General features: G+C 43.8%; 3 protein-coding genes across 7 annotated transcripts in view; 1 reads left to right on the forward strand and 2 right to left on the reverse strand.

Annotated features, from left to right (window-relative positions):
- Nucleotides 1–293: 293 nt before the first annotated feature.
- cib3 (calcium and integrin binding family member 3) lies at nt 294–6,069 on the forward strand. Its single transcript, XM_024273752.2, has 6 exons — nt 294–656; nt 1,947–1,981; nt 2,161–2,272; nt 2,546–2,693; nt 5,415–5,610; nt 5,677–6,069. Exons 1-6 carry the CDS (start codon nt 606–608, stop codon nt 5,696–5,698), a joined length of 564 nt encoding a protein of 187 aa, XP_024129520.1. The 5' UTR covers nt 294–605; the 3' UTR covers nt 5,699–6,069.
- Nucleotides 6,070–6,075: 6 nt separating this feature from the next.
- rab8a (RAB8A, member RAS oncogene family) lies at nt 6,076–9,764 on the reverse strand. 2 transcript variants are annotated; one of them, XM_024273750.2, is made up of 8 exons: nt 9,511–9,753; nt 8,961–9,021; nt 8,608–8,668; nt 8,460–8,537; nt 8,292–8,381; nt 8,133–8,198; nt 7,993–8,043; nt 6,076–7,404 (listed from the first exon to the last, which is right to left on the reverse strand). In XM_024273750.2, exons 1-8 carry the CDS (start codon nt 9,731–9,733, stop codon nt 7,315–7,317), a joined length of 720 nt encoding a protein of 239 aa, XP_024129518.1. In that variant the 5' UTR covers nt 9,734–9,753; the 3' UTR covers nt 6,076–7,314. The 2 variants fall into 2 exon arrangements, with proteins under 2 accessions (XP_024129518.1, XP_024129519.1); XM_024273751.2 differs by having other exon boundaries at nt 7,320–7,404; nt 8,133–8,218; nt 9,511–9,764.
- Nucleotides 9,765–10,997: 1,233 nt separating this feature from the next.
- The window catches only part of tpm4b (tropomyosin 4b), a gene marked incomplete in the record, with an annotated part of 13,201 nt that continues 11,950 nt past the window's right edge, over nt 10,998–12,248 (reverse strand). For 2 of the 4 annotated variants that reach the window (XM_024273475.2, XM_036216529.1), the window contains 3 exon segments: nt 10,998–11,333; nt 11,741–11,810; nt 11,888–11,950. In XM_024273475.2, coding sequence (XP_024129243.1) covers nt 11,251–11,333; nt 11,741–11,810; nt 11,888–11,950 — 216 coding nt within the window. 4 annotated transcript variants of the gene reach the window in all.

Raw genomic sequence — 12,248 nt, forward strand, 5'->3', positions numbered from 1 at the left:
CCTGAACTGAACGGTTTGTCCAGGTTTGTGTGTTTTCATCCGGATGGACTGACAGGAACTTTTCTCTCTTCATCTGGATCCATTTCTCAGCCTTCATCTTGTTATTCTTTCCACTCAAAAAGACTTTTCTCTTCTGTCAGCAGAAGCGGTTCCTGATTGATGAACCAAAACAACAAACTATAGATGCTGGTTGAGTGTGTCCAGTGTGGGGGGGTCACAGAGTTCACGGTGAAGCTGCTGGTCACTGGAACATTCCCGTCTTTGTTAATGAGATCCAACAACCGTTTGTCTTCAAAAACGGCTCCATCGGAGCAGCAGGTAACCCGATCGGGGAGCAAGGCGTCGGCCGTTCAGTGGCACTAAAGGGGTTGAAGCCACTTGGCACGGCGCTCGACGACAGCCCTCATTCACGGCCACACGGGCTCCTATTCAGCACGCAGAGAACCATAAACTGCTGCCATTATAGTGGCGACCAAAGGGCCCTGCTGCGACCCGACACCCGATCCGCTCTTTGGCTCCGGCCTCCTTTGTGCCAGGATTTCATATCTGAACTGCCCTCCATAAAAACGCCCTCCGAGCTGCAGCCATGGACCTGCCGCTCCGGGATGGGAAATAAGCAGAGCATCTTCACGGCGCAGCAGCTGGACGCCTACCAGGTGGGTGCAAGACCTCCTCCTGTCCCTGAAGACCTCTGGTCTCTGAAGACCTCCTTCTGTCCCTGAAGATCTCTGGTCTCTGAAGACCTCCTTCTGTCCCTGAAGACCTCATCCTGTCCCTGAAGACCTACTCCTGTCTCTGAAGACCTCCTTCTCAATTCAATTTTATTTATGTAGCCCAACATCACAAAGAACATTTGACGCATTGGGCTTCATGCTACTAATTTTACAGATTTTTCTTCTGTCTCTGAATACCGCCTCTGGTCTCTGAAGACCTCTTCTGGTCTCTAAAGACCTCCTGTCTCTGAAGACCTCCTCCTGTCTCAGAAGACTTCCTTCTGTCTCTGAAGACCGCCTCTGGCCTCTGAAGACCTGCTCTGGTCCCTGAAGACCTCCTCCTGTCTCTGAAGACCTCCTCCTGTCTCTGAAGACCTCCTCTTGTCTCTGAAGACGTCCTTTCTCTGAAGACCTCCTCTTGTCTCTGAAGACCTCCTCCTGTCTCTGAAGACGTCCTCTGGTCTCTGAAGACCTCCTCCTGTATCATAAGACCTCCTCCTGTCTCTGAAGACATCCTTCTTTCTCTGAAGACCTCCTCTTGTCTCTGAAGACGTCCTTCTTTCTCTGAAGACCTCCTCTTGTCTCTGAAGACCTCCTCCTGTCTCTGAAGACCTCCTCCTGTCTCTGAAGACCTCCTCTTGTCTCTGAAGACCTCCTCTTGTCTCTGAAGACCTGCTCCTGAGTCTGAAGAACCACTCAGAAGTTTCACTGACCAATAAATACATTTTCTTCTGATTTATGCTGATCAATGACAAACTCTGTGGAGTGACTGATGGGTTTATTGGAGACGTCTGTCAGAAGTTCTGGTTCAGGTGCATCCTTTCAGATCCAGCAGGTTCTCCTTAGTGCTCTCCGTGTGATTTTACTCACCAGGAATTACCCTGTTCCTGTTTCTCTCATGACTGTCTCAGAACAGGAACAGAATACAACAGAACAGAATGTTTTATTGTCGTCGTTTAAGGAGCACAACAACGTTTAAAGTTGTCATCATGTTGAGGAGCATTAAGGAATAAAAGACTCGAATAAAAGCAAATTTAAATGCAAACTGCCGAAGAAACTGGAGGAAAATGAAAGGTGATGATGTTCAAACTGATGTTTTTATGAATCGACTTTAACTTTAGCTGCAGAAACTTTACAGTTTTGAAATAAAGGTTTCCTACAGAGGTTTCAGGACCACAGGATCCTGCAGGATCCTGCAGGATCTGCTGCTCACCTGTCCTGATCTCTCCATAGGACTGCACCTATTTCACCAGGAAAGAAATCCTCAGGTGAGGATTTCGATATTATTTATGTCTCTATTTTAGTGTTTTTATTTCTTTCCTTGAATCCTGCCGTGTTCACGTACACGGCAGGATTCAAGGTTCTTTCAAAATATAAGCCTGGAAAAACACAGGGCATTATTTTGAAACCCAACCCTGAAAGTGAAATGTTTTTGCCGCCTCTCTAGATTGTTCTACCGTTACCGGGACCTGGCGCCGCAGCTCGTTCCTCTTGACTACACCAAGCAGCCAGATGTGAAGCTACCATATGAGCTGATTGGCAGCATGCCCGAGCTGAAGGTAGAGCCGCCCCCGTCCCCATCCATAATGCACGAGCAGCTAATGGGCAGAATTCTCTGAAAGGTTACACGTTACATGACTCCTTTAAACTTGAAGAATGCTGGGGGGTTCCAGAGGGCACATTTGTTTAAAACAGGTCAGTTATGCTCTGCAGGTGAACAGGTGAACAGGTGAACAGGTGAACAGGTGTGGCAGCTCACATGAAGAGTCCTGACCTGTGAAACTCACCAAGCAGCTGTTAACCAGACTGTCTCCGGTGTCGGTTCGGTCCAGGACAACCCGTTCCGTCAGAGGATTGCAGAAGTTTTCTCTGAGGATGGAGAAGGAAACATGTCTCTGGACGACTTCCTGGACATGTTCTCGGTTCTCAGTGAGATGGCTCCGCGGGACCTGAAGGCCTACTATGCTTTCAAAATCTACGGTAAGGACGGTTCTGATGAAAGACCAATCCGTTTGTGTTTCAATCCGTCCTCCAGTCCTTCAGTCACACAGATTCCAGATTCTTCTGCTGTTTTTGAGATTTTCATTAGAAATAATTCAGTCCAGGAAAACCAGTTTAGGACTTGTCTCCAACAATGTCTTCAACTTATTAAAGCCCTACTCACACCTGGATCAGGTGGTTCCAGGTGATCAGAATGGGCCTTCGTACCCCTGACCCAAACCTGTAGAGACAGAATAAAGTTTCAGGTTAGAAACAATAAATTCTAAGAGAAAAAATCTCATGACAGAAGAAATAAAACCATTTTCAATTTGAGAGAATTCCAAAAGCAGAATCAAACAAAAAAATCCAAAACACACTTTAGGTCGCGGACCAAACAGGAAAAGCATTGATTGAACACTCTAAAGCTACGTTTTTAAAACTTTAAATAATAGTTTTTTAACATAATTCTGAATAATAAAAAGGCAGGAATATTATTCCAGAATAAATCAACTTAAACCTTAAATAACTTTCAATATTTTACTCTCCATAAAATATATATTTTATCAAATATATACAAGTAAATGATTTAAAGGTTAAAAGAAACCTTTTAAGACTGTAAGACAGTGGTGAGGTGTGCTGTAGGGGTGACAGAGGAGTTCAAGGTGGAGGTGGGATTACATCAGGGATCAGCTCTGAGCCCCTTCCTGTTTGCAATGGTGATGGACAGACTGACGGATGAGGTTAGACAGGAATCACCATGGACTATGATGTTTGCAGATGATATTGTGATTTGTAGTGAGAGCAGGGAACAGGTGGAGGTGGAGTTAGAGAGGTGGAGGTTTGCCCTGGAAAGGAGAGGAATGAAGGTTAGCCGCAGTAAGACAGAGTACATGTGTGTGAATGAGAGGAACCAGAGTGGAAGAGTGAGGTTACAGGGAGAAGAGATAAAGAAGGGGGAGGAGTTTAAGTATTTAGGGTCAACAGTACAGAGTAATGGAGAGTGTGGAAAAGAAGTGAAGAGGAGAGTGCAAGCAGGTTGGAATGGGTGGAGAAAAGTGTCAGGTGTGATGTGTGACAGAAGAGTTTCAGCACAAATGAAAGGAAAGGTGTACAAGACTGTGGTGAGACCAGCCATGTTGTTTGGACTAGAAACAGTGGGACTGAAGAAAAGACAGGAAGCAGAGCTGGAGGTAGCAGAGATGAAGATGCTGAGGTTCTCTTTGGGAGTGACCAGGATGGATAGGATCAGGAATGAATACATCAGAGGGACAGCACATGTTAGAGGTTTTGGAGATAAAGTCAGAGAGGCCAGACTGAGATGGTTTGGACATGTTCAGAGGAGAGACAGTGAATATATTGGTAGAAGGATGCTGAGTCTAGAGCTGCAGGAAAGAGGTCTAGAGGAAGACCAAAGAGGAGGTTTATGGATGCAGTGAATGAAGACATGAAGGTGGCTGGTGTTAGAGTGGAGGATGCTGAAGACAGGCTTAGATGGAGGGAACTGATTCGCTGTGGCGACCCCTGAAGGGAAAAGCCGAAAGGAAAAGAAGAAGATTTAAAGGTTAAAAGAAAAACACTCACATTTCTTTACTTTTACATCATGTTGTATGAAAACTTACACTTGTAAATAACCCAAAAGATTTTGATCTCCATAAAATAAAATGTTAAAATGATCCAAACATGAACATGCTGCAGAACAAAGCAAACAAAGAGTGACGTTTATTTTAATTTCTGAAGGGATTTGCTGAAAATACAAATGAAGATATTTAAATAATGTTAAATTTGCTAAAAGACTGGAAATGTTGTTAAAGAACTAAGAAAGAGCGCTGAAGTTTACCTAAATTCCATAAAAATTTCTTGTAAAATTGCTTAACAATCCCTAATTCATATTCAATATGAGCTAAACTCCAAATTAGCTCTAGTAGATGCCAAATTAGCCCAAAAAAGCTGACACATTGCTTAACTACTAGTTACACTCCAAACAGCCTAAAATTCCCCAGTAAACTACATTATTCACAAATGTTAAAATCTTAGCTAAACTCTAAATTAGCCTATAACACCTCAGTATAACAAGAGCCAAAACCTTTAGCTTGTTGCTAAAATCTTAGCTATAGTCCAAATTTTTTGAAAATTACACTAAGAGATGAAAACATTTCCATGAATACATTTAAAGGTTTGTTGTTAATCTACTGAAAATGTTGAAATTTGAAGACTTTCTCATTCATTTCCTATGGGGCATATTATGCTTAATATTTCAAAAACTATAAAGTTTATAAATAATAGAAATAGCAGGAATGTCCTGAACCAGCTGAAGGTTTTGATCCCAAGATTGATCAAATCTCTGAAGTGTGGTTGAGTTTTTATGTGCTGAATCGAACAGAGAGGAGCAGGACGATCACTTTAGTGTGAATGCTGACCGAACAATCATTCCGTTTTCTTTGTTTAGTCGTCTGGTTGTGTCTCTCTGCACCGTGAGTGGAGGATGACTCTACTGAGGTTCTGTGATCCAAACAGGAAGTCATCATCAGAACTGATCTCTCGGCCTCCATCATCATAGTGTTGCTTCAACATGTTATCAGCACCAGTTAAAGTCGGACCGTTAATGACGATAATATCAAATGTTCTGGAATGCCGGATCCGCCTCCAGGCCTTGACACGTGTAGAAGAATTGCATGATGGGAATCACAGCTGAATGATGGAGAATTGGTCCGTTTTTCTCAGACTTCAACAACGACGACTTCATCTGCAAGTCGGACCTAGAGAAGACTCTGAACAAGCTGACCCGCAGCGAGCTGACGGAGGACGAGGTGAAGATGGTCTGTGAGAAGGTGATGGACGAGGCCGACCTGGACAACGACGGCCGCCTCTCATTGGAGGACTTCCAGCACATGATCGTCAGGGCTCCAGACTTCCTCAGGTGAGCGGCAGGGATCAGAGCTGCTGCAGTACGGCCCGTTCTGACCCGGTTCTGCTGCGTCCACAGCACCTTCCACATTAGGATCTGAGGAGTCTGGTCTGGAAACGTGGAGCATTTCTGTGTGGAGAGAGCGGGACGTCATCCTCAACCCCCATCCGGTCCTGGAGCCACGGTCCGCCGGACGTCATCCTCAACCCCCATCCGGTGCTGGAGCCACGGTCCGCCGGCGGTCCCGCGGCCGTCATTAATTATGACTATCAGCAGCAGATTTGTTTTGTATCTGAAGGCGTCGGGTTACACAGAAATATAAAGCAGCAGCCGCTCACAATGGAGCGACGAGGGGAGGGCCGGCGGTCACCAGAGCGGCTCCTGGGGGACAAACGAGCCGGCGGCCTTCAAAGAACACGACGCTCACAACTTTCATCGTCTTTTAATAAAGCAAAAGTACATTTATCTACAGATCCGTGAGATTAGACAAAACCTTTATTTGGTCACATATTTACAGAGTCAATTCTCCTCACGTTAAGATCAAAGTTCAGAAGATCCGATTCAGTCTGAGATAACGATGGAAATGAAGAGAACTGACGAATCTAAGAGAAAGAAAGCTGGAAATGGGTCTTAAAGCTGCAGTTTGACTCGTGAGGGGAACCCGACCTCGTGGTGCAGCGTCCCCCCTTAAAAAAACAAACATTCAGGGCTGCAAGCGCGTGGAAGTACAGAAAACAAACACACGTCTCAGCAATCGCACAACAGGTGGAGAGTGAACACAAACCGACACACAACACTTTAATGAAACTTTTGTTCTTAAAGACGGAAGAAAAACACTGAAGCTTCACTGGAGTTACAGTTTGCTCCTCTGAAGCTTCTCAGACGTGAACGTCAGTCCTTATGCTTCTGTACTGCATCATGTTTACAGTCATCAGTTTGGTCATGTGACACGGCAGAGTCACTGATGATGAAACGGAGCGGCTCACTTAGAAAATCGACATCAAATGTCGTTTATTTCCAAAGCTTCAAAGACCAAACTACACACAAACGCTTTTACTGCTAAAGTGCACAGGAAGCTGCATGGAAGGCGGAGGGAGGAGCCTGTGCGGCGTCAGTGGCGGTCCGTCAGGAACCTCACAGGCTTGAAAAGCATCAGCAAATGTTCCCGTTTTCCAGAACAGCGCGGGAAACGGAAGGCTAAAGTTCTGCCCAGAGACGCTGCAGTTCACCGGGCTCTATTGCAGAACTGCTCTCTGGTTCTGTTAGTGCAGGGGGGCGTGGCTGGGCGTGGAAGAGGAAACGGCGCTTTATATGAACACAAAGTTAACAGCTGACTTAAAAACGCTCTAGCAGAACCGAGTCTCAGCAGAGGAAGTGTGGCAGCCCACCAGTCTCTGTTACAGTGCTCGTATGAAAGAAGAAACACTTTGAAACTGAAGTAAATATTCTTTTGTATTCAAAACTGTTACAATAATTTACAGGTTCGTCCTCGGTTGTGCAAACTTAACTCTGAGGAGTAACAGATGGCAGTTTCAGCCGAGTCCTTCGCCGGCTCTGATCCACGAAGACGTCCCGACTCCTGGACGGAAGAAAGACTCTTGGAAGCTCTGAAGGACGGACGTCCTCTCCGTCTGAGGAGAAGGCCGTGGAAGAGGAGACAGGAAGGAGGTGCTGAGAGCAGCACGTCCGTACAAGTCCAGAACCGGAGTCCGCTTCTCAGAGGAGACTGCAGCGGAAGAAGCTGCTCTTTTTCTGAGGCTCCGAGATCTTCACGCCGTGACTGCTTCCCTGGGGGGCGTTTCCCTCCTGCAACACATCAGCAACAACTGCTTTACCGCCTTTGTTTCCGGTCAACCTACGTTACGGTCACACGCCAGCCACATTTCTATGATGATGGATCTTTTAATTAGGACGTTTTTAGCCAAAATCAAAAAAACTTTAGTCGCACACCTGAGTGTGAGCAGGCCAGGATGAGAGGGGGCTTTGGCTCCGCCCATTTCAGTAGCTGAATCATTAGTCTGAGCTTTTTCTAGCACCTGGTTTTCTGATCCAATGTTATTTGAATGAAGAAAACTATCATACAGATCCTCTACTGTGAGAAAAACGTAAGTTTTATGTATGTAGCACCTTCACTAAAGTCACAAGGTGCTTCACAAGTGAAAACATTAAAATAAATACTTCAGAAGGTAAGAACAGAAAAGACAAGAGCAAGTACCGCATAAAACATTCATTACAAGCCCAATTAAAAACACATTCAGCTCAAATGCTGAGCAAAATAAAAGGTTTTAAGTTGGCTTTTAAGAGTCTGAAATGACTGTGTTAAAAACACAACAAAGACGATTATTATTGGAGTGTCTCTAAGAAGATTTTTGTCAATAAAGTTGATTTTCTTACCAATTTTGTGTCCATTTTTGTTTTGATGTCTCTGGCTAACGTCAAAAACGCCTGCAATTAAAACAAACAAACATGCCATCAGTTCTTTGATTTTTAAATATTATGGGACAATATTTCTGAAGTCCTCATGAACTGCTTACGTTTTCAACATTAATGTTGGATTTTGCACTAGTTTCCATAAACTTGATTCCATACTCCAACGCAAGCTACAAGACATGAGAGAGAACTAATGATCACTTTATCTGTGACCTGGAAGCTTCAGCATCGTTACATCCCACACAAAACAAATGTGTTCTCACCTTTTCTCCTCCCATTTTGGTCACCTGCCTCTTGTCGTTGATGTCACACTTGTTGCCGAGAACCATCTTCTCCACGTCGGACGACGCATGCTGCAGAGAACAGACGTTAAAATGTTACGCTGAGCTTCCAGGTGCTGAGGACGTAGTCAGGTGACCGGCCGTACTAACTTCTTCAATGTTTCTGATCCAGTTCTTTATGTTATCGAAAGACTTCTCGTTTGTGATGTCGTAGACGAGCATGATGCCCTGCAGGAGAAGGAAACATCAAGTTTATATGAAAGATGAGGTGGAACTCTGGAGGAAGTCGTGAACTCACCATGGCTCCTCGGTAGTACGCCGTGGTGATGGTTCGGAAGCGTTCCTGACCGGCTGTGTCCCTGAGGGAGAACCACACAACTTAAATCCGGTCGGTCGGCGGATGACAACGCACAAACGTCTGCATGGAGTCCGACTCCAGAAAAGTGTTGACAGTAAAAGGAACAAAACTCTAAATGTGATTCTCAGTAGCGTTTTTACATGCAAACACATTTATATTCTGCGGATCTAGGAATAACAATCAGCATGTAAATGTGTGATGTTAAAATCTGAGGCTTCTTTTCACCACAAAACAACTCAGGCATGAAACTCCTCCTTTGTGTCGTGATGTCAAACAATCAAAAGTGCTCTCACCATATCTGTAACTTTATCTTTTTGCCGTCGAGCTCTATCGTCCTAATCTTGAAATCAATACCTGCAGGGACAGAAGGGTCGGAGAGGCCGGAAGTGTTAAACACACGCTGACGAACTGACGGGAAATGACTTATAAATGACCAACACGTGAGACGTTCACAGAAAAACGGAACTAACGGAGTTTCGGACCGGTTCGTGTCTTCTAATGCGTCTCAAGCGGCTTTTCCGGTGAGCCTCCAGAGAGTAGACGGGTCCCGGCTAACGCTAGCTAACCGCAACAGCAGCCACCCGGCATGAATCTAAAGCGATCTTTATCGCTCTTCGGTCCATTGTCATCTCTGCAGATAGAATCGCAAGCCTTCAGTAAATCATATCAGGAAAAAAGCGCAATAATACATACGAATTATCCGCGCACTTTCGCAGATTCCTTTTTTTACTTTCGGTCTTCAGTTTAGTCCGACCCGCATTCCAGCAAGTAGACGCAACCGGATAGGATGCCCGTGAAAATTCACACACCGAAATAAATGTTTGATTCCGGTGACAAACATACCTATTGTTGATATAAAGGTGGAATTAAACGCATCCTCTGAAAACCTGAACAGGATACAGGTCTTTCCGACTCCGGAGTCTCCGATCAGCAGTAATTTAAACAAATAGTCGTATGTTTTCGCCATACTTGATATTGACTGCGGAAATCCCGCCCGGTAATGACGGAAGGCGTTAAATATGGAGATGTCGCCCCCTGCTGGCCCGGAATTCACCTGCAGCCACATCCGCCTTTAACCGTTACAGCGGCAAGAAAACTGGATGGTTTAGATCATTACAGGGAAAAACTGTTGTATGAAACACACGTCCAGTAAATACAGATAAAATAATATTTCATATTAAGTTAGGCTGATTAGCAGACCTTAAACGAGCAGAAATCCTCTCACAGAATCAGAAAGGTTTAAAAATGATAATTTCCGGTGGTGATGTAATTTCAAAATAAAAGCAATTTATCAGAAATGTATGTTTTAATGTTTTTTTTTTAAGATTTCCATATAATTTTTGAGAAAACGTTAATTAAGATGTGTTATGTAAATATCCTAAAATATATCTATGAAACACCAATGCATGAAATATTTACATTCCAGGTATTAACTATTTCCACCAACTTTATATTGACTTAAAGTCATTATTTCTTAAAAAATAAGGACATTTTCGTCATAATATTTTTTCTACTTAAGGGTTCCTCTGAGGAAAAGTAATTTCCAGACTATAAGTGTTGTTCACGTTTGGGCATTTCCCATCGCCACAGATAATCAGGTTTAAATAACTGAGTCAGTCTTAAAAAAGACACACAGTCCATTGAAAAAAACTTCATTTTAGATGCTTAGTGACTTTGATGGCCTAATGTTGATGCATGTATTTTTACGCAGAAGATGACATGTTTTCACACAACATAAAGTTGCTGTTTACAACATTATTTTCGGTGGGCGAGCAGTGATGTGGTTATAAAGGGACAGAGTCAAATGTGGATGGTGGTGCAGAGTGGTCCCATTTAAGAACCTGTTATTGGAAGTTCATGATGCAGCTAGACAACTACAAAAATGAGATTTTTCAGACTTAAACGCCCAGAGAGGCAGCACAGGGTTCAGGACGTCTCTGGAGTTACTGTAGTGTTTACCTGAATCTAAAAAGACTTTTTTTTCTTGTAATGTTGTTGACTTTTGTATATTTGATGAAGACTGATTCACGTCGGAAACAAATACTGATAGGATGAAAAAGTTTCCACACAGAAAAGAGGATTTAGCTGTAGGTAGATGATGGGAGCTGAGAGTCTGATTATCTTTTTTCTGGGAAAAGAACCTAAAGGAAAATCTAATGTCATTTCTAAGCATTTGTATGAGTTTCTTATCTTTGGCACCTCAGACATGATCAGTTTGAAGACTTCATTCATCAATAAGTCTGAATTGAGAGCAGCTGTGTCTCAGCGTGCACGGTGCAGACGACGAAGAGCCCACCGGGCTCCTCCTCATCCTCATCATCCCAGCAGCATTAAGGCCGACATCATCAGCAGCTTTATTTGTGCTCAGTTTGGTCTACAACAGTTTCCAGCACAGAAACTGAAACAGCATGGACCCAAAACCATTTCCATCAAAAGAAGAGAAACAAAAGGAAACAAATACGTATAAAAAAGGGCTATTGGTGTTTAACAGGCACAGGTAAAGGAGAAGTGATCAAGAAGAACGTGGAGAAAAGTCTTTTACAAAAGAGAGCAGTTTTTATGTTGATCGATTGTTTTGATGCTTCACAAGCAGTTGAGTTCCTGCAGCGTCTGGTCCAGGACTTGTTGCATCCCCAAGTTCTCCTCCTTGGCTTTTGATAGGCCGTCTATGCAGAGTGGAGAAAACACACCGGAATGACATGTTTATCAGAAACCATGATAATGGGGATCAAAGTCAGATAAAGCTGAAGCAGAGAAATGCAGAAGGAGGAAAAGAGAATTTATTGAGCTCGAGTTCAGAGCGAGAACGGATCCAGAGACAGAAAAGCTTCACAGGGCGCTCATGTCGCTGAGGGCTTGGTCCAGCTCCTCGCTGGTGGCCTTGTACTTCAGCTTCTGGGTGAAGAGCTCGTCTGCAGGAGGCAGACGGAGCCGAAGACGAGCAGAGAGGAAGGAAAAAGAAAGGAAAGGTCTGAGTGATGAGAGGAGGGGGTTAAGAGGAGGTTAGCTGGAGTTTACTGAAGACTTTCACATTCAGACAGACGTGATTTTATCAGGCAGAAATGAGGCGTACCTTCCAAGTCGTCTATGGCCTTCTCCAGCTTAGCCACCGTTCTTTCTGCAAACTCCGCTCTGGTTTCCGCCTTTGAATAGAGCAGACATCAGTCCTCCGTAGACGTTCAGCTCAGATAACCAAACGCTCAGACTAACATGAAATTACCTCCTTAAGCCTGTCGTTCAGACCTTTAATCTCCTCCTCGTACTTGTCTTCTTTATCAGAGTACTGCACAGAAAAAAAGGTATGTTTGATTCATGATCACATTTTATGAAAACAAGCCTGCAGAAGGGATGAAGATTTCTGATCTGCAAACATTTGAATTCCTCTAATGAAAATGTTATTTTATTATAAAAAAACATTTCCAGTAGTGTTTTAATGATGATTATGACATTTTTAACCTAAATGTCTTAAAAAGCAATTTTTCATGTCGATCGACCCCTGTCTGATTCTGATAGCTCTGTCCATCAATCTGGGTAACGTCCAGCCGTCTGGTTCTGATCCGAGGAAGTGAAGATCTTCATGG

Source organism: Oryzias melastigma, linkage group LG17 (assembly GCF_002922805.2).
Source record: "Oryzias melastigma strain HK-1 linkage group LG17, ASM292280v2, whole genome shotgun sequence".
NCBI classification, from domain to species: Eukaryota; Metazoa; Chordata; class Actinopteri; order Beloniformes; family Adrianichthyidae; genus Oryzias; species Oryzias melastigma.